The sequence below is a fragment of the Denticeps clupeoides genome, chromosome 4 (genome assembly GCF_900700375.1).
Source record: "Denticeps clupeoides chromosome 4, fDenClu1.1, whole genome shotgun sequence".
Lineage (NCBI taxonomy): Eukaryota > Metazoa > Chordata > Actinopteri > Clupeiformes > Denticipitidae > Denticeps > Denticeps clupeoides.
Window position 1 is genome coordinate 3,109,167 of NC_041710.1, and position 20,694 is coordinate 3,129,860.

Here is a 20,694-nt window from a genome sequence, read left to right on the forward strand (position 1 = left end):
TTCTTTCTTGTCCCTGAAACACCACAGAGGAGACAAAGCAGACCGGCAACTGCAAATTTTCAGAGAAACGCAGCAGCTTCTGCTTTCAGGCGGCACAACATGTGCACACACACTAGGCATATAGGAAGTTAAAGTGATTAGTTGTTGCGTGGGAAACGCCACAGCTCAGCACCAGTGCGCACAGTGAAATGTGTCCCCTGCTTTTAACCATCACACTTGGTGAGCAGTGGGCAGTCATGACAGGCGCCTGGGGAGCAGTGTGTGTGGGGACGGTACCTGGCTCAGTGGCACCTCAGTAGCACAATTCCGGCTCGGGATTCAAACATTTATGCCAGAATGAACAATAACTGTATGCACTCATTATCCGTACCGTCCATTTAAGATGGAGCAGACATTTTTAAAAGAGGTGGTTTATAAAAAGTTTATGAAGTTTATCTGTAATGATGACTTCAGGGATCCCTCAGCTTGTGCTCCTGACCAAGGTGGACGAGGCCTGTTCCTTAGTGGCGGAGAACCTACAGAAGGTCTACCAGAGTCTGTACATTGAGAAAATGGTGACGTATACTATTTATTTTTATAGGTTGGACGTCCACTTTGACCATAATGATCTTGGACACATTTTGTCCCTTTATGTAGAGAACGTGCCCTCCTATGACAGTGTTTGTTCTTGCTACTTCCGTGTGTGTTCCAATACTAACAGACAAATAAAAAAGGGGACATTTATTGTGTCTGTGTCCAGATGCGAGAGGCCGCCGCCCTCCTTGGTGTCTCTTTGTCGGCCGTGATTCCGGTTAAAAATTACAGCCGTGAGCTGGAGCTCCACAGCGACATCGACGTCCTGCTGCTCAGCGCCATGATCCAAATACTCCGTGCAGCTGAAAGCTACTTCGATGACATTTACCAAGACGCTAAGGAAGAAACTACATAGAGACGAGACAAAAGGCGGAGATCTCATAATCCAAAAGTGCAAATTGTAACAGATCTTCATTAAAAATACAATTTAAGCATCGGATCCTTCATTCACTTCCAGTCAAAACTTTGCTGTTGTTATTTAATTGTTCTTCACAAATACAAGTCCATCAGTCTTTTCTTGCTGCAGAACCTCCACGAGATACTCATGATCCTGCATGTACACACAAAACAGCACAATAACAGCACAGGCAAGCAGGGAAAAAGAACTGGGGAACATCTGAGGAAGTGTAGTGGATAACAGCTCTGCAGACTCCGAATCCCACAGGGTTTATGTAGGTGAGGCGGAGGTGACATAACACGTGAGTCGGGACCAACAACCCGGAAGTGTGAGACGTAACGTCACATGTACACTGTGGGAATGGAACTTACCACGGCACCACAGACACGAACACTGATCCTAGTATTCAGGGGAGGGGCAGCGTGTTGTTTCTATGCAGCGATGTCCAAAGTGCCAGTCCAGTTGAGAACATAAGCAGTGCAGGACATTGCAGGTCATCATAATTCAGGAATTGGGTAAATATTCTTTAGTGAAACCCTGAGCTAATTAGGAGACTCCTGTAGGGGACGTTACTGTGTTCTTTCACTTAAATATGTGTGTATGTGTCATCTAGAGGTGGGGCACAGCCCTTTGCCACGTTTTTACTTTACAAACGAATCATCGCCTCAGATCGGAGAGCATCTTGGCTTGTCGATTTCCAGTTTTCCGAGATTCACTTCCTGTGTTTTTCCACAACCGACGGAGATCATCAACCTGTGAGGTGGCCATCTAGATCCCAACCGAGTGAGCTGTCAGATACTGGGTGTTTTCCTCTGGAATTCCACGTAGAACTGTTTAAACTGGTAAGCAGCAAGCTGGCGAACGTGGGTGTTAGTGTTTGTTTGCATAAGTTAGTTAAACTTGCATTAGTAAATTTGTAGTATATTAATTTGAATTGCAGTAAATATTGTGTACATGCAGATTGTTTTGCAGAATAAAAAAAGTACACATTTAAAATCCTTTTGAATATTTAAGACAATTAGAGCTTTTAAATTATGAAAGCTCATCACATTTTGTATAATTTTTACTTTGCCAAGAAAATATTCTAATAAAACAGAAGAATGTTGACAGAAGCATTGTAGGGCGGGACGGTCCAGTTTTTCTGTGTGCACCTCACTAGCGACTACAGAAAGTTGGTAGAACACCACACCCCTACAACTGGTAGAACTGGTGAACGAAGCTTTTTATAGAGATGTGTCATGATGGTGATTTGGTGATTATTTCACAGTTGTTCTTTCGCCTTGTAAAAACATTATGACCTAGGGGCAGTGGTGGCCTAGCGGGTGAGGAAGCAGACCCCTAATCAGAACGTTGCCGGCTGGCTCGGCCTGCTCCCCGGGCCCCTGTCATGGCTGCCCACTGCTCCCTCAGGGGACAATTGGCTGCCCACTGCTCCCTCGGATCCACGATTATTGCCCAGCGACACGAAGCGCCAATAACACACAAACTACATATCCCACAATGCAGCAGTTCAGTTGCTTTGCCGAATGTGATCTTTAAACTGCAGCTGAATCTGTACAGGAGCACTTCCCACGTCGATGGCAAATGGGTTGTGAAGCAGCTCGAAATTATTTTTTCGTGCTTCAAAGTCACCAAAGCACTGAGTGCGTAGGGCGCTCAGTTTGTCAGCAAAGTGTACACTGCATTTTGGGATCCGCAACCCGTGTGCCACTAGCGCGTCACATTACTGGGCAAGAACAACAGATCTATACAAAATGTTCTTGATCCTGGTTCTTCTGGTTCATAGGAGAGTAAAAAACCCACTAGGCTATTATCACCCAATACTAAACAACATTGTCCTAAAACTGAGGTGACTTATGCCTCGGCAGCTGTACAAAAGGATTCATCTCAAGATACTGGCTTTAATACACGGGGCAGATGGGTGTGACAATTCAACTGTCTCCTGACTCAGCTCCAATAAGTCATCACGCTCATTGGTCTGCCCAGATCCACGTCCAGCAATACCTGGCACCACCACCTATGCAGGAGGACATCTCTGTACTTTCAAATTTTAGGCCAACCTCTAAGCTCTCTTTCCTCTCAAAAGTCTTGGAGAAAATAGTTTACTACCAGCTGAAAGTCGCTCTGGATAAGGGCGTCTGATAAATGCTGTAAATGTAAATGTAAAGTTTTTGTGTCTGTATCGGCACCACTGAGTCTGCTCCAGCACCTCTCACATGTGGAATGCCTCAAGGTTCGATTCTTGGACCTCTTCTCTTCTCTTTGTACTTACTTCTTCTAGGTTCAATTCTTTGAAAATATGCATATTGCATTTCTATGCTGAGTACAGTAAAATCTATATGCCACCAAAACAAGAAAATGCATATTCAGAAAAGTTATTGGAGTGTATTGCAGAAAACAAGGCATGGATGTGACTGAGCTTTTTTACATTTTAATGAAAAAAAAGGTTTGGAGCAAGTGATAGAGTTAAAATTGTACAGATGTACAGATCAGCTAACTGGTAAAAAACAGCTTTTTTTCCACATTTTTTCAACACACTCATCTTGACTACTGCAATGCACTTATGTTGGACTTAACCAGAGGTCAAGTGGAGTGATTGTCATTGTGAAACACTGTGCTTGCTTCGTTGTGCTTGATGCATTGTACTCTGTACATACAGTGGAGGAAATAATTATTTGACCCCTCGCTGATTTTGTAAGTTTGTCCAATGACGAAGAAAAGTCTCAGAACAGTATAATTTTAATGGTAGGTTTATAACTTTAACAGTGACAGATAGCACATCAAAAGGAAATGAAAAAAAAAAAACTTTAAATAAAAGATAGAAACTGATTTGCATTTCATTGAGTGAAATAAGTATTTGATCCCCTACCAACCATTAAGAGTTCTGGCTCCCACAGAGTGGTTAGACACGCCTACTCAATTAGTCCCCCTCATTAATGACGCCTGTTGTCAGGATTGCCTGTAGCTGGGCTCCACACCTGACTCCTATCCTGACGCCCCATAAATGCCAGAGACTTCCGCCCCTTCGAGATCTCCGGCATTTTCGTGAACTTGACATTGTAACCGTGTAGGTGTTAGTATTTTCAGTTCTGGCAATCGCCACACGCCTGCGGGTTTGTTTAAGTTTATTCCCCTTTATTTCCCGTTTTGGCCACCGCGCCATTCTTTATTTGTGTTTACTGTTTGTTTATTAATAAAACCCCATTCCCAGCATGTCAAACCTCCGCGCTTCCTTCCCCCGTAAGCCCATAGTCGTGACACCTGTCTTAACTAGTCACCTGTCCACAGAATCAATCAATCAGGCAGACCCCAAACTCTCCAACATGGGAAAGACCAAAGAGCTGTCCAAGGATGTCAGAGACAAAATTGTAGACCTGCACAAGGCTGGAATGGGATACAAAACCATTAGCAAGAAGCTGGGAGAGAAGATGACAACTGTTGCTGCAATTGTTCGAAAATGGAAGGAGCACAAAATCGACCTCAGTCTGGGGCTCCATGCAAGATCTCACCTCGTGGGGTCTCAATGATTCTGAGAAAGGTGAGATCATCCTAGAACAACATGGGAGGAGTTAGTTAATGACCTCAAAGTAGCTGGGACCACAGTCACCAAGAAAACCATTGGAAACACATTACACCACAATGGATTAAAATCCTGCAGTGCTCGCAAGGTCCCCCTGCTCAAGATGGCACATGTGCAGGCCCGTCTGAAGTTTGCCAATGAACACCTGAATGATTCAGAGAGTGACTGGGAGAAGGTGCTGTGGTCAGATGAGACCAAAATTGTGCTCCTTGTCATTAACTCAACTTGGCATGTTTGGAGGAAGACCCCATGCCTATGACCCCCAAAAACACCGTTCCCACTGTCAAGGATGGAGGTGGAAACATTTTGCTTTGGACGTGTTTTTCTGCTAAGGGCACAGGAGAACTTCACTTATTCAACGGGAAAATGGACTGAGCCATGTATCGTTAAATCCTGAGCGACAACCTCCTTCCCTCTGCCAGGAAATTGAAACGATAACGACCCAAAACATACAGCAAAGGCAACAAAGGAGTGGCTCAAGAAGAAGCACATTAAGGTCATGGAGTGGCCTAGTCAGTCTCCTCACCATAATCCAATAGAAAACCTATGGAGGGAGCTGAAGCTCAAAGTTGCACAGAGACAGCCTCGAAACCTTAGTGATTTAGAGATGATCTGCAAAGAGGAGTGGACCAAAATTCCTCTTAAAATGTGTGCAAACTTGGTCAAGTACAAGAAATGTTTGACCTCTGTGTTGCAAACAAGGGTTTTGCCACTAAGTATTAAGTCTTTTTTTTGTTAGAGGGTTCAAATACTTATTTCACTCAAGGAAATGCAAATCAGTCTCTTTCGTTCATTTAAAGTTATTTTTTAAATTTTCCTTTTGATGTGCTATCTGTCACTGTTAAAATGAACCTACCATTAAAATGATACTGTTCTGAGACTTTTCTTTGTCATTGGACAAACTTACAAAATCAGCGAGGGGGTCAATTAATTATTTCCTCCACTGTATGACAACAACTGACTTGAAATTGAACTCTAAATTCGGATACAGTACAATGGGGAGTAAATGTGATTCATTTGCACATGGACTGATTCACCGCATATCCTACAACACGCAGTGGTAGCCTAGCGGGTAAGGACATGGACCCGTAATCGGAAGGTTGATGGTTCAAATTCTGAACCACTAAGGTGCCACTTAGGTGCCCTTGATGAAGGTACCATCCCCTTACGCTGCTCTCTGGGTGCCTGTCATGGCTGCCCACGGCTCACCAAGGGTTAAATGAGGACCCATTTCGTTGTGTCACCGTGTGCTGTGTATCACAATGACGGTCACTTCACTTTCAACTTACATAACCATCTTGATGCCAGTTTTTTTCTGTCTTTCCTGTTCCAGAGACATCATGAGTGCCGTTAAATCCAATCTGTCTAAGGAGCAGGAGAGGATGCTCTGCTCCATGTTCGACCGAGCCAAGCTCAGCCTGCTGTTCAAAGCCAGTGTCCACGGCTACAGCGGCTCCTCCTTCCACCAGAAGTGTGACAATCAAGGCCCAACCATCACTGTGGCCTACAACAACTCAGCTCTTGTCTATGGAGGGTATGTCAGTAAAGATTTTGCTCAGACAGGACAAGATGTCTATGATGAAAAGGCATTTTTATTCAGCCTGGACTGCAGGAGTGAGGACTTCATACTCCGTCAGGTCCCCGTGACCAATGGCCAGCCTGCTTTCAACGATGGCGCATACTCCCCTAATTTTGGATCATTAATTTTTTTGTACAACAATTCAAACAATGTGTTCAGCAATCCAGGAAATTACTTCAACTTTGACCCCGCAGAAATACATGGAAACGACTTGGTCCTGACAGAAGGTGAGGTGTACAGAGTTGAAGGTAAACCGTGATGCCATTAATAAACTAGCCATTTCAACACTCAAATAACTGTGCAGTGAAATGCACAAATCACCCTAAAAATGGCAATAATTAATGAGTTCAAACATTATTGATTGGGGCTGCCTAGGCTGTGGAGAGTACCTGACCAAACCTCTGAGAAACATCGACTGGAGCCCTGGGTATGTCTTCATTCTTCTAGACTAATATAATTCTGGACGAGTTAAAGTTTCCATTAATGTTTCTAAATGCAGAACATCCATGTTCTGGACATCTGGACGTCCATGATGAATATGTTATTTAGATCTTCTGTCCTGAGCTGAAATATTTTATATCTATAATAACAAAAGCTTAAATCTTTCAAAGGAAGAGAAATGAACTCATGGAGGCAATTAAAAGCTGGAAGCCCGTCATAACCTCTGTCAGCAAGGCCCGGGTCTTGCTGGTTGGTCCCGTTGGCTCTGGAAAGTCCAGTTTCTTCAACTCTGTGAGTTCGGTCTTCCAAGGTCATGTGACCAGTCAAGCCAACACAGGTGTGACCACTCAGGTACGGCATGAAGTTAATTTCTGAGAAAAATACACACACACACACACACACACACACACACACACACACACACACACACACACAGCAGCGCCATTTGTCCACTAGCTGCCTTTAGCCATCAAACAGCCAGGAACCTGGGTTTTAATCTTTGACAGATTTTAAAGTTGAAAGTTGAATTACTTCATTCAGCTGAGGCTGTTATCCAAGGTGAAGGTGGACCTACCACAACAGGACTTTAGGGAGTTCTCCACGCTGCAGGAGCCATTTATAGCCTGTAGGGGGTGTATTGCACTGGATGGTACAGGTGTATATTTACAAAGGCCTGCACTTTGGTGGAGGAAACACGGCGTTGAAGGATATAAAGTGAATTTTTTTTTGCGTTTGCCACATCAAATATGTTATCTGCTTAAAGTAATATAGTGCATTTCATTATTTGCTTAAAAAAAAGTTTTGTTGGCAAAAAGTCTGTTTGTCGTCTGCACAACTTCTTTCTTGTCTCTGAAACACCACAGAGGAGACAAAGCAGACCGGCAACTGCAAATTTTCAGAGAAACACGGCAGCTTCTGCTTTCAGGCGGCACAACATGTGCACACACACTAGGCATATAGGAAGTTAAAGTGATTAAAGTGATAATGTGTTTCATGCTTTTAACCATCACACTTGGTGAGCACTGGGCAGCCATGACAGGCGCCCGGGGAGCAGTGTGTGTGGGGACGGTACCTCGGTGGCACCTCAGTAGCACAATTCCGGCTTGGGATTCGAACATTTATGCCTTCTTGACGCAACCATTCCCAGTTGGTGGCCTAGTGGGCCGGAGGGTTGCTGCTTCAAATCTGAAACCGCCAAGGTGCCACTGAGCAAAGCACCGTCCCCGGGTCCCTGTCATGGTACCCACTGCTCACCAAGGGTGATGGTTAAAAGCAGAGGACACATTTTGTTATATCACCATGTGGTTTGCTGCAGACTTTCACAATGACAATCACTTCACTTTCACTTTCACCGTTACTGCTCTCTGTGAGACGGTAAGCACCCATACAGGGTAGTGAACTTTATTACTTCTTGTTTGAATTTGAAGGTATATCAAATGATTAAATGCAGCTTGTGTACCTGCCATGAGTATTTACTGTAGATTTGTTATAATATGAATTCAGCATCTGTGTAGTATATTAAACTACAATAGTTCCTCTCCTTTCTTCTTCTAACCATTTTTATTACGGAGTCCCTTAGGGGTTGTGTAGTATATTATGTGGTATTTTTGTGTTGAAAAGAAAGATTTAGGTGAAGTGGAAGAAAAATATAATCGAGCGATGTGGTAGGAAGAGACCTGAGACGTGCTGGATGTGAAGCATGAGGAAGGAGACCTTATACAGGACTCAGCATGTTCATAATGCATTCCTGTAATATTTAAAAGTTTGCGGTGAAATTTTGCATGTCAAAAAGATACTTAATTAACATAATGACCACATAACGCAGAAATGTTCAGGAATCGTAACAACGTATTCCGTCAGGAATACATTATGAACTTACTGTTCTTCCTCATGCTTCACATCTCACTCACCATTTTTCAACCTAAATATTTTATTCTCACCTCAAAATCCTGCAGCCTTTTAGACCTGAATTATCGTGTCAGAGCTGTACTATGTCTGATGTTCATGATGATAATCTGCCATCTCTGCACTGCAGTAAATGGTTTAAGTTTCACTTCCCATAAATCAAAAGAATCCATCTGTCTCTCAAAAGAACTTCGAACAGCAGAAAAGTTACCGTTTTTTAATGTTTATGTAGAGACTCTATGGCAACTGTGGTCCTCCGTGGATCAGGTTCCCTATTCTCGATGGCCTGTCTGTGGTTTAAATACAACTTTCAAAAATGGCAAATGTTCCAACCTGCTACATAATCGTTTTTATAAAAGAAATGAACCCAGAGCCATGTCCCTTCAATCTTTCTGCTGATATGTAATGTCTGAACACCCCACTCTGCTAAATATGGAGGTCTTATGAAACCTTTTTTTTCTTTATTATTTTTAATTTTTTTGGTTTTTAAACCAAACAGTATTTTTTTCTGATGCATATCGTAACTTGACTATTGCTAACTGTGTGGACCAATGCATGTAACATTTTGTAACGTTCTATAAACATATAAACTCTTCTTCTCGCAGCTCCAGAAGCACCATGAGTGACGTCAGATCCCGTCTTACTAAGAAACAGGAGGGGGCGCTCTGTTCCTTGTTGTTTGGATCTGCCAGGCTCAGCCTGCTGTTCAAAGCCAGCGTCCATTCCTACAAATACTCTGCCTTCCACCAGAAGTGTGACAGACAAGGTCCAACTCTCACTGTAGCCTACAACAAAGTAGGATTCATCTTCGGAGGGTTTATCAGTAAAGATTTCGCTCAAACTGGGTCAAATTTGAAAGATGATAAAGCTTTCCTGTACGGCCTGGATAGCAGGGGTGACAACCTTCAACCTCAACGTATTCATGTGATCGATGGTCAGTGTTCCTTCTGTGATGTCAGCTCTGGTCCCAATTTTGGAGGCCTGGTCTTTCTCGATAATGGAACACAAGTATACAGCAATCCTGGAACGTTCTACAACTTTGACCCTGCACTGATCCATGGAAATGACCTGAACCTGATAGAGTTGGAGGTCTACAGAGTTGAAGGTACATTACAATAAAATTAGATATTTTCTTATTAATGTCCAGCAAAATAAAATATGCACATTTCAGCGTTCCAACTACAAATGCTGAACTAAAATGGTTCATTTTCCACATTCAGCATCTCAGTCGTTCAGGGATGTTATTACATTGGTTACCAGGAATTTTCTTCCCAGGAAATAGTTTTGTTTGTTATTTAATAAACTCAAAATTATTCCTTTAGACTTTGATGACTACCTGGAGATGCCTTGGAGAAACATTGACTGGAGCCTTGGGTACAAAATATTATGTTTCATATTTTTTCACCCTCTCCAACATTATTATGGTTCTTATCATATATTTACACAATTATAATTTTCCCCATTAGGCCTAATGTTAAAATTCTTTGTCTCCAGCTAACACTTAGGAAATAGTGTACAAATGAATATTTATAACCACTTAAATCATTTTTAAAAGTATCTTTTACTTACACTGATTACTTATAACAACAACAACAACAATAATAATAATAATAATAATAATAAACTTTATTTGTAAGGAAAAGGAAGGAGCTCATGGGCCAGATTGAAAGCTGGAAGCCCATCATTACCTCAGTCACCAAGGCCCAGGTTCTACTTGTTGGTCCTGTTGGTGCTGGAAAGTCCAGCTTCTTCAACTCCCTGAATTCAATCTTTCAAGGTCATGTGACCAGTCAGGCTATCGCCGGCTCTGCAAGTTTCAGTCTGACCACCCAGGTAACTTCTCATATTTGCTTCACATTAACATTCTGCGCTACTCCAAACTGTAAACTGATGATTATTTTTTGTCCATAGTTCCGCTCCTACTCTATCAAGTTTGACAGCGGTACAAAAACGCTGCCAATCATTCTGTGTGACACCATGGGCTTAGAGAGTGATTTAAACGAGGGCGTGGACGTAGCTGACCTCACAAGCATTTTGAAGGGCCGCATTCAAGACCGCTACAAGGTCAAAAGAAAATTTCCTTTAAGTGACAGTTTTTCTTGTTTTTACAACAGACGATCTCTATTCTTTAGCTCCTTTAGACCTTGTTCCATTTGGTCCTTATTTCTAACTTCATCACCTCTGGTACCTCCCAGTTCAATCCGGCGATCCCCTTGGAAGAAGATGCCACTGGTTTCCGCAAATTTGTGCAGTTTAAAGACAAGATTCACTGTGTGCTCTATGTGTTCGACTCCTGCAAAGTCAAGTGCCTGTCTGAAAAACTGCTGGATAAATTTGCTGCGTTCCGTCGGAAGGCCTGCCTGATGGGTGAGTACAACACACACTGTCACGGGTGGGCTGGACATGTCACGAAGGAGGACGCATTCGCACGATTTCACGCGACAGGGGTTTAATACAAACTAAACACGAGACAAGGGAACATTAACACGCACAATGACCAGGATAGTTTTATACAATTATATAAATAGACACCATTTACATTTACATTTACATTTACAGCATTTATCAGACGCCCTTATCCAGAGCGACTTACAATCAGTAGTTACAGGGGACAGTCCCCCTGGAGCAATTTAGGGTTAAGTGTCCTGCTCAGGGACACAATGGTAGTAAGTGGGATTCGAACCCGGGTCTTCTGGTTCATAGGCGAGTGTGTTACCCACTAGGCTACTACCACCACCTGAGAAAATGTGTGTTCACCACACCAGGTGAACACGATCAGGGAACATTACACAGGACGAACATGAAACTCCGGTCCGGACTCCGGATCCGGAGTCACCCCTGCCGGTCCGGATCATGACACACACTGATAAACCAGCTGCTTTACTTTCCTGCCTGGATTTCTCTTCTGTAGTGGACACTTAAAAATAGAAATGCCTTTCAGGAGGATGAACACTGAACTCTCCGGACCGTATAACCAGTTAACAGTATTATCAGCTCCATACTCTCCCTTATCGAACGTTTTGATCGATTGATCATTATCACAAAATTTGGCCATGCTGAAACCGAAGACATTGGAGATAATAAACAGTTTATATTAAAACATGACTCTCGCTGCCCTCCTCAACCTCGTTTTCAGCCATTTTGCTCCATGGATATAAACACTAGATGTCGCGTTGAATGGGGAGCCGTCATCTTGGGACGGAGTGGCACTTCTTTTGGAAAATTAAATGTGACATTGTTATTAATACATTCCTCAAAAAAATAAAAGGGAACACAAAAATAATACATCCTAGATTTAAACGAATGAAATATTCTTATTAGATACTTTGTTCTTTGCATAGTTGAATTTGCTGACAACAAAATCACACAAAAATTAATGAGAAAAAAAAGTGGAAATGATCCATTGATCCATCTTGTGGCCTCCATGGGTGTGGCCTCCACGTGCCTGTATGACCTCCCTACAACGCCTGGACATGCTCCTGATGAGGTGGAGGATGGTTTCCTGACGGGTAACACACTCGCCTATGAACCAGAAGACCCAGGTTCAAACCCCACTTACTACCATTGTGTCCCTGAGAAAGACACTGAACCCTGAGTGTCTCCGGGGGGGGGACTGTCCCTGTAACTACTGATTCTAAGTCGCCCTGGATAAAGCGCCCATGAAAAAGCATGGGGAAGAGCTGTACAATCTTATTGCCACAGGTAAGAAGGACGTCCTGTAGCGCTCAGTTCTGCATTTAGAGGCGATGAGCTACATGTGCCCTGGTGGTCCATCAGGGAGGCGTGCATGGGACAAGAGGGGTTCTCCATGATAACAAGAAGCCCAGGCATATCAAAAAGACATAGCAAAGACATCTTTTAAAATGTATTTTCCCAGCATAATTGAAGACTAAACTGTGTGTGTAAACTGCAACTTCAGGTGTCCCACAGCTCGTACTCCTGACCAACGTGGACAACGCTTGTACCTTGGTAGCAGCCGACCTAAAGAATGTCTACCATAGTCGCTATATTGAGAGAATGGTGAGGTGACGCAACGTCTTACAACTGCGCCTGCTTTGTGTTAACGTCATTATCATGAAAAGTGTGAGCGTCACGAGCTGTCCGTGTCCAGATACAGGAGGCCGCCGCCCGCCTTGGTGTCTCCGCGTCGACCGTGATTCCGGTTCGAAATTACAGCCGTGAGCTGGAGCTCAACAGCGACGTCGACGTCCTGCTGCTCAGCGCCGTGATCCAAATACTCCGTGCAGTGAACAGCTACTTCGATGACATTAAGCAAGAGGCAGAGCCAGAAAACTGAATGTTTCAGGGTTACAATCAGCTTAAATATATTCATATAAAAAGATTTTCTCTTCAGTAGGGATGTTTCGTTGCACCATGAATAAAAATTCCTTCTTCTACTCACAGTTTTAATCTTATTTTATAACATCAGTTTATCTACTACTTGTACTACTACTATGCAGCAATTAATGCAAAATGCATTTATTTTAATATGCGCTGGGAATATGGGAGGATGTTGCGATCAGCGTATATTTTACTTTTATTAGTATTAACCTCTTTAATATTACAATCTCGCTTGTTTCTCATCAGACTACATTCAATGTATGAAATGTAATAATTAAAAACTCCATCATACTTTGGCTCATGTTCGTTTTTGTGATGGTGGTTCATGTTCTTGCTGATGTGCTTGTTGCTGTTGTCGGGATTGTTGGTTGTTTGCAAAGCCCACAGTCTCCACTATGGGAAGATTAGAAGTTGTTTTCCTGTTTGTATAGGGTTTTAGTGACAGATTTGAATGGCAGCGACATATTTATTTAGAACGACCCTGAAACACAATCTGAAAATACACTGCGCAAAAATAAATCGACACTTTATAACTCCAAGTCAATCACACTTCTGTGAAATCAAACTGTCCACTTAGGAAGCAACACTGATCGACAATCGATTTCAGATGCTGTTGTACAAATGGTTTAGACAACAGGTGGGACTTATGGACAATTATCAAGACGTCCCCAATAAAGACGTGGTTCTGCAGGTGGGAACCACAGACTAAAGTGAACTGAAGTGATTGTCACTTGTGATACACAGCAGCACAGCACACGGTGCACACATTAAAATTTGTCCTCTGCATTTAACCCATCATCCTTGGTGAGCAGTGGGCAGCCAGTGTGTGGGGACGGTGCTTTGCTCAGTGGATCACGATCGGGATTCGAACCGGCAACCTTCTGATTACGGGACGCTTCCTTAACCGCTAGGACACCACTGCCCCACAAACATGGAACCCAGGCCTCCCGCAGCGAGAATTGAACCACCACAGAACCACCAATGCATATAAGTTTATTTGACCATCATGTGAGTTTTAGAGTTTTCAAAGATAATATTTTTCATTAGGCTACCAGGAGTGGGGTTTGAACCCACGAAGACATGCGTCCATTGGATCTTATGTCCAACGCCTTAACCTCTCGGCCATCCTGGTTACCACAAACCACACAAGTGGCTCAGGTAGTGCAGCTCGTCCTGGAAGGCACATCAATACATCAAAAAGGTTTCTGTCAGCTTAGTGTCCAGAGCATGGAAGCGCTACCAGGAGACAGGCTAGTAGATCAGGAGATGGGCATGGGGCCACATTTCTATGGGGGGGCCGCACAACCCTCCATGTGCTCACCAGCAGTAGCCTGACTGCCAAGATGAGATCCTCAGACCCCTTGTGAGAAAATGGTGGAGTGTGTCAGCAGCACATCTGGGACATCATGTCTCGCTCCATCCTCCAAATGTTGCACCCAGACCGTCTAGGAGTTGGCGGATGCGTTGGTGAAGGTCTGGGAGGAGGTCCGTCAGGAGACCATCCTCCACCTCATCAGGAGCATGTCCAGGCATTGTAGGGAGGTCATACAGGCACGTGGAGGCCACACCCATGGAGGCCACAAGATGGATCAATGGATCATTTCCACTTTTTTTTCTCATTAATTTTTGTGTGATTTTGTTGTCAGCAAATTCAACTATGCAAAGAACAAAGTATTTAATAAGAATATTTAATTCGTTTAAATATAGGATGTATTATTTTTGTGTTGCCTTTTATTTTTTTGAGCAGTGTATTAATAACGATGTCACATTTAATTTTCCAAAGTCCAAATTCCCAAAATGTTGCAACAGCAAAAGGAATAAATTTCATGTGGGAAAGAAAAGGACAAACATTGTTCCAAAAGAAGGATCTTTTTTTAATGTAAATTCCTTAAGTTTATTTTAGTTCTAGGACTTTCCCTTATAATGCCCTGATTTGAATGAAGCAGTTATGAATCTATAACAACTGAACACGATAACACAATTCATCGCATTTTTTTCGTTGTACTTTATTAATCCCAAAGGAAATTGCTTCTCTGCATTTAACCCATCACCCTTGGTGAGCAGTGGGCAGCGATGACAGGCGCCCGGGGAGCAGTGTGTGGAGACAGTACCTTGATCAGTGGCACCTCAGTGGCACCTTGGCAGAGGTTCTGATTATGGGGCCGCTTCCTCAACCGCTAGGCCACCACTGTCCCAAAACTCAACTTCCAAACTCAACCAACAGCCCTTTTGTGCTCTTGATGATGAAATGTGGAAATACGATGTGGACATAATGAGACACATTGTTACTCTGTTCTCAGCTTCTCAACTTGGTGTGAACAGCATTACCATATCAATTACAGCCAATTAATCAAAACCCACTCAAGTGATTTAATCAGATCTGCAATAAATTATGTAAATATAGTGGCATTTGCAGAATATTTGTTTTAATTGGCCAAAAGTCTTGCTTTAAAAACTCTCCGTTGCTCTGAGTCGCTTCCTTATTCCACACTGTGTGACAATGAGACCTGGTTCCCACTTTTCTGGACATCTCGGTGGTCACTGGTGTCAGAGTTGGTTCTCCGGTTCGGTCTGTCACACCTGGGCACTTCTCCATTCCCACAGCGAGTGTCTCCTCATGGACAGTCCCCACGTCCCCTCTCTGGGACCAAACTGCTGCTGGCTGCCGTTGGCCATCTTTAAGGATCCCAGGGTCTTGCTGAACCAGGTGTTTTTGGCTGCCTGGAGTTTGTGGAGAAGTGCCGAATTCTGGTGCTCCAGCTCCTGCCAGGCAAACACACACGATGCTTTTAAAAAACCGAACGCGCCCTCGTGTCTCCATCAAGATTCCAGGCAGAGTTGTGAGGGTTGTACCTGAATCCTGCACATGGCCTCCACCATTTGCAGCTTTGTCTGAGCCAGTTCCTGGACCTGCTCTCCAATCTGGTCTGACGAGGAGTCTCTCGCGTCGCCAGAACTGGAGCTGACCTGGATGGTCCCATCGTTGCTGAGGAGCTTGCAGCAGCGATCACAGTCCATCACTTTACTCTGTAGAGGTATTTTACACGATGCTGTGAAACCACGAAGCAGCGCAGAAGCATGGGAATGTGTGCAGTGATGCCTACTTTGACCGCGGCCAGATCTGCACCGCCAGAAGCCTGCTGCGTCTCCAGCCTAGAGTTCATCTGAGAGCAGATCTGGAATTGAAAGCATTCTTTACATGTCTGTCGACCTGTTAAATTTCGTTGACGGTGCTCTTTTCAGAGGCCAATGCTGGTGGGATACCTTCTTATAATCAGCGATGATCCGAGTGGTCTTTTTGCTCTCCAGCTCTGCCTTTTCCAGCGCGGCTCTGAACATCTCCTTCAGCTGGAAGACAGTAAGCAAATGCTACTACCACCAACAATTCAACAAATGTAGATGTTTGCATAGGTGTGGAAAGGTCTGACAATGAGCATTGAAGATGTGAGGAGTCCAACGTGTATGATGCATATGTTGCATGTTTCCTGTGGTTCGTGCAGATAGTAGGTCCACACCTGTCCTCGCTCCTCTTCCATCGTCCTCTTTTCATTCTCAGCCTCAACCAGGCGCTGTTTGGTTACTGAAAGCTCCTTTATCAACTCGTCCACCTTGTCCTCAGTCTGAGAAAAAAAAAAAAAAACGAGTGTCAGAGTGTGAAACGTTCCTTCATTCATTCATCTAATTCTCTTCTTCAGATAAATAATGCTGAGTAACAGGAGAAACTGTAATGCCTGATGACAGCTGGCCCTGGAATAGGTTATGATGTAGGGGGTGTTGGGTACATCATAATATCCAATATCCATGATATCCAATCTCAAAACCTATCTGTTTTCTCTGGCTTTTTGCTAAAGTCCTAGACCCTCATTTCACTTGATTTTGACGCAGTGTCAATTATAAAGTCCAGTTTATCACAGAGTCCCCCTGTTAGAGACAGACAGAGTTAAATTCACCCTAGTTAGGCAGTCCTAGTTAGGGTACCGGGCCACTGTAGCACCAATATACCACTATAACCACATATTTCAGTATCGGTCGTACAGTGCAACCGTCTGCCGCTGCAGCAAATAAATCCTGGTTCCTGACAACTGCTTTACAAGGACAAAACATGAAACAAACCAGAGGGTCACCACAGCCACCACCACCGTTACAACTACAGCTTCAGGGATCTTCAAATGGACCAATAACATCATTATAGACATAATCTAGACCATGACACTGGACTGCATCCTGGACTTCTCCAACCCTACAACCATAGGACTTCTCATTATATCATATCCAACCCTGCACTGACACCATTTGCAGGCTCACTCTACCCTGGAAGGGGGTCCCTCTCTGTATCACTCCTTCCCAACGTTTCTTCCGACCTTTTTTTTCTCTCTCCTAGAGTTTTTTTTGTGTGGAGTTTTTCCTTGTGTGCAGAAGGGTCAAGTGTGGGGGGTGTCAACTGTAGGGCCTGTCAAAGCCCATTGAGACACACTGTATGTGATTTTGGGCTATATAAGAAATAAATGTTGTTGTTGTTGTTATATCGACGGCATCGATATGAATTGATGTGACATCTATGAATCAAATTCATAGATGTCACGTTAGTGGCAGGATTTGGAAAGAGAGCCGCATGACATCTACTGTCCTCTTTGAACACAAATTCATATGTTTGGCCTTGTAAGTCCAACATAGGCATGCATAATCATGCATTTTAATTAGAGGTAAGAAACTGGTAAATTAGTGAGTGTGTGTATGTGTGTGTGTGTAGACCCGGCTGGCCAAATGAAGGCCAAACCATTTAAATATCATAAAGGAGGGTGAGATGCACCCTGCAGCCACCTGGTCCAATGCGTTTTTCAGTGCAATCTTGCTGGTGACCAGTTTCTGGGCCAGTTCGTCATTCTCCTGCTCCAGGCGTAGACTGGTCTCCTGAAGCCGTCTGTTCTCCTTCTGAAGGAACAAAGGAACAAATGGTCCAGGGAGAGACGAGATATGAGCACTGTACCAGGGGGTTCAAAATGCAGGTTCCTTATCCTGAAGGCCGTACAATCAGTAGTGACAGGGACACTCAGGGTTAAGCACCCTGCTCAGGCACACGATGGTAGTAAGTAAGAACCACCCCTGGTAGCACAACAACATCCAGAGCCATTAAATCCAGACTCTGCTGACACAAAGGCTCTTACGCCTTCAGAAGCAGCAGCCTGTGGAGGGCCGTCAGCTGATGTTCACAGTGGGGAGGTGAGGCGGGTGGGCCGACACTTGCCTGGTATCTGTTGTGCGGGTTCTCTTCCTCTGTCCGGCTCTCTCTCAGCTTAGGCTTCTTAGAGGGCACCTGCTGAGGGGTTAAAGGTGAATCAAAAAGCACCTCGTTCGAGTCACACTTCCAGGCCCTAATTATAGCTGACATTCCGCCGAAGCCGGACAGCTCTGATATTCCCTGTCAGGAAGGTGAAACGGGTTTTTTTTCTCTTATATACAATTCAAGACAAAATTGTATATTAAGAAGTCCAATCCAGAGACAGGAGACATGGCATAACCAGGTGTGGACCGGGCCTGGATTTATCTTCAAGTTTTGTCTGCACGCTGATTGGCCGGTTGCCGATAACAGGCTAAACTTTCTAGATTTCTTTTTTTACGCTTACCTTGACCTGGTTCTGGTAAAATGGCCAAATCACATAAAAACTATGACTGGACTCTTTCTGACATTTACAGTATTTTTTAAAAAAGTTTCCTTCCATCCATACAGAATCGTGAAATAAACCAGTAAGGTCCATGTAGGCGCTACTCTGGTCATGAATAACAGCTGAAAAAAGAGGCAAATTCACTACAGTAAACTATCAAGTAAAAGTAAACCTGCAAGATGGGAGACAGAAACGCGCTTGGTTTCCTTCGCACTCACGGCTTGCTTTGGGATGGAATCCGCCACCAAGCCGGCCAGGATCTCCTCCTCGCACATCTGGCTGATGATGTGGGCATCGTAGGCCACCGTGATGGACACTTCTTCCATCATCTTCTCCACTCTGTCTGTGTTCAGCAGAGGCAGCAGGTCTGACAGGCCGGCTCTGTCGGGAGGCAACTTCTATACCTCAGGGGACGGAGGGGCGGAGTCAGGTCTGGAGAGGCGTTCACACCCCCTGGGGTTCTTTGGAAATGTCTGGACGGGCGACATTTAGCACTCGTGAATTTCGGGCGTGGCTCAGAAATGCAGATTCCCCTTGCCTTGTTGTTGTATTACACCTGTCCCAGCCACGGCTGTCCTTTTTCACCTACATCATTCCAAAGATCAAGACAAACATCTCCAAATGCGTCCTACTCAATATTTAGGGAATTCTGATAAATGATCTCCAGAAGAAATCTCTGTTTTGGTCTCAGTTAGACCTTCAGGTCCTGATTAATGCTAATTTCTGATGGAAGAACCAGATTGTCACTTGGCTCCATAGAATGGATCGTATGCTGTCATGAAACCGTCGTGCAGTGCACCGTGTTAATGATGCAGTTCATCAGTGGGGGGGGTGGCCCGGAACCTTTTTTATTTGTGCTGGAGGAACCCCTTCTAAGGACGACTACTGAATGGTGTTGCTTCGTTTACTGCGAGTTTTACTCCCGCACTCTGAGGGAATAATGAAGCTCTTCACATCACCTCCCCTTTAACCCGGGTGTGACCTCCACCCTACTGCGGTCAGCCCGCTGCAACCATCTCAGAACGTTCACAGAACGTCCCACCCAGCGGCTTGCTGGGTGGGACGTTCACGACCCCCTCCCTCCACAGAGTCCCTCAGTCACCATGCAAAACGCCACCAAGCACCAGTCATTGTCCTGGCGTTGAATGTCCTTTAATGACCTGAGCCAGAACACGATGGCCAGTAATTCTGCACATGCCGTCTGGGCTTCAGATAACGACACGAAATAACCACACGAACGCTCTGTGCACGGCCCTGCCTGAATAAGCTATGCAGCGAACAGGATCGCCGACTGGTTTAACTGGTAGCAGAGGGCAAGGAACTGCAAGGAACACGGGCAACACCCACCTACTGCGCATAAACAACACCTTCAGTTGTGATTTAGAACAGGCAGATACTGCAAGTGTAACCTAATTCCGCTGAAATGTGTGCTACCTTGAGCTAACTGGATATATAATCTGAAAAAAATCATTTTGTGACATTCGGGAGATGCAAGATTAATTCCGATTAACGCCACCAGCATGTCATTGTGTTTAATTACGATTGCCTGAGAAGTAGGTATTAAACTGCTATTTAATACATGCAATTTACTGCAAAAAATCCCTATATAAAGTAATTTTGGTTTCAAGGGTCCGTTGACAATTATTAATATATTTCATATTAATCCACCCAATCTCTTTCAACAGGGAACTGACAAAATAGCAAAATGGATATTTGGCGTAGTTGTGGTAGTTTAGTGGGTAAGACACTCACCGATGAACCAGAAGACCATAGAGTTACAGGTTCAACCCCCACCTGTGACTGTCCCTGTAACTTCTGATTGGATGAGGCCATCTGCTAAATGCCGTAAATCTAAATCCATGGAGAGGCTGTTAGACCGGCTGCCTCACAGTGACACTGACCCCATGGGTGGCATTTGGGTGGTGCCACCAGCATCAAGCAGAGTGGTGAATGAAGCTTGGAGAGTTTCCATTTTTGCTCATACCCACAGTGACGGACTTATTTTGGTAAGGGGGTAAGTAGCCTAGGGAGTAACACACTCGCCTATGAACCAGAAGACCCAGGTTCAAATCCCACTTACTACCATTGTGTCCCTGAGCAAGACACTTAACCCTGAGTGTCTCCAGGGAGGGACTGTCCCTGTAACTACTGATTGTAAGTCGGTCTGAATAAGGGTGTCTGATAAATGCTGTAAATTTAAATGTATTTTGTCTTT

The 20,694-nt window shown here is 44.1% G+C and overlaps 3 protein-coding genes and 1 non-coding gene across 4 annotated transcripts; 2 read left to right on the top strand and 2 right to left on the bottom strand.

The window, feature by feature from the left end:
- The first annotated feature begins 1,388 nt into the window (after positions 1-1,388).
- Positions 1,389-9,216, top strand: LOC114788419 (interferon-induced protein 44-like). The gene is made up of 6 exons (XM_028976976.1): positions 1,389-1,485; positions 1,584-1,812; positions 5,884-6,377; positions 6,505-6,556; positions 6,741-6,921; positions 9,081-9,216. Exons 3-6 carry the CDS (start codon positions 5,891-5,893, stop codon positions 9,099-9,101), a joined length of 741 nt encoding a protein of 246 aa, XP_028832809.1. The 5' UTR covers positions 1,389-1,485; positions 1,584-1,812; positions 5,884-5,890; the 3' UTR covers positions 9,102-9,216.
- LOC114788417 (interferon-induced protein 44-like) lies at positions 7,794-13,107 on the top strand. The gene is made up of 8 exons (XM_028976973.1): positions 7,794-7,944; positions 9,081-9,580; positions 9,798-9,849; positions 10,113-10,308; positions 10,387-10,539; positions 10,671-10,842; positions 12,395-12,495; positions 12,587-13,107. Exons 1-8 carry the CDS (start codon positions 7,895-7,897, stop codon positions 12,770-12,772), a joined length of 1,410 nt encoding a protein of 469 aa, XP_028832806.1. The 5' UTR covers positions 7,794-7,894; the 3' UTR covers positions 12,773-13,107.
- A 758-nt stretch (positions 13,108-13,865) lies between these two features.
- Positions 13,866-13,948, bottom strand: trnal-uaa (transfer RNA leucine (anticodon UAA)). The gene has a single exon. It is a non-coding gene; the product is annotated as a tRNA-Leu (tRNA).
- A 1,224-nt stretch (positions 13,949-15,172) lies between these two features.
- Positions 15,173-18,855, bottom strand: rabgap1l2 (RAB GTPase activating protein 1-like 2). The gene is made up of 8 exons (XM_028977378.1): positions 18,698-18,855; positions 18,062-18,130; positions 17,638-17,748; positions 16,332-16,436; positions 16,081-16,164; positions 15,921-15,992; positions 15,670-15,843; positions 15,173-15,579 (listed from the first exon to the last, which is right to left on the bottom strand). Exons 1-8 carry the CDS (start codon positions 18,806-18,808, stop codon positions 15,391-15,393), a joined length of 915 nt encoding a protein of 304 aa, XP_028833211.1. The 5' UTR covers positions 18,809-18,855; the 3' UTR covers positions 15,173-15,390.
- Between the last annotated feature and the right edge of the window lie 1,839 nt (positions 18,856-20,694).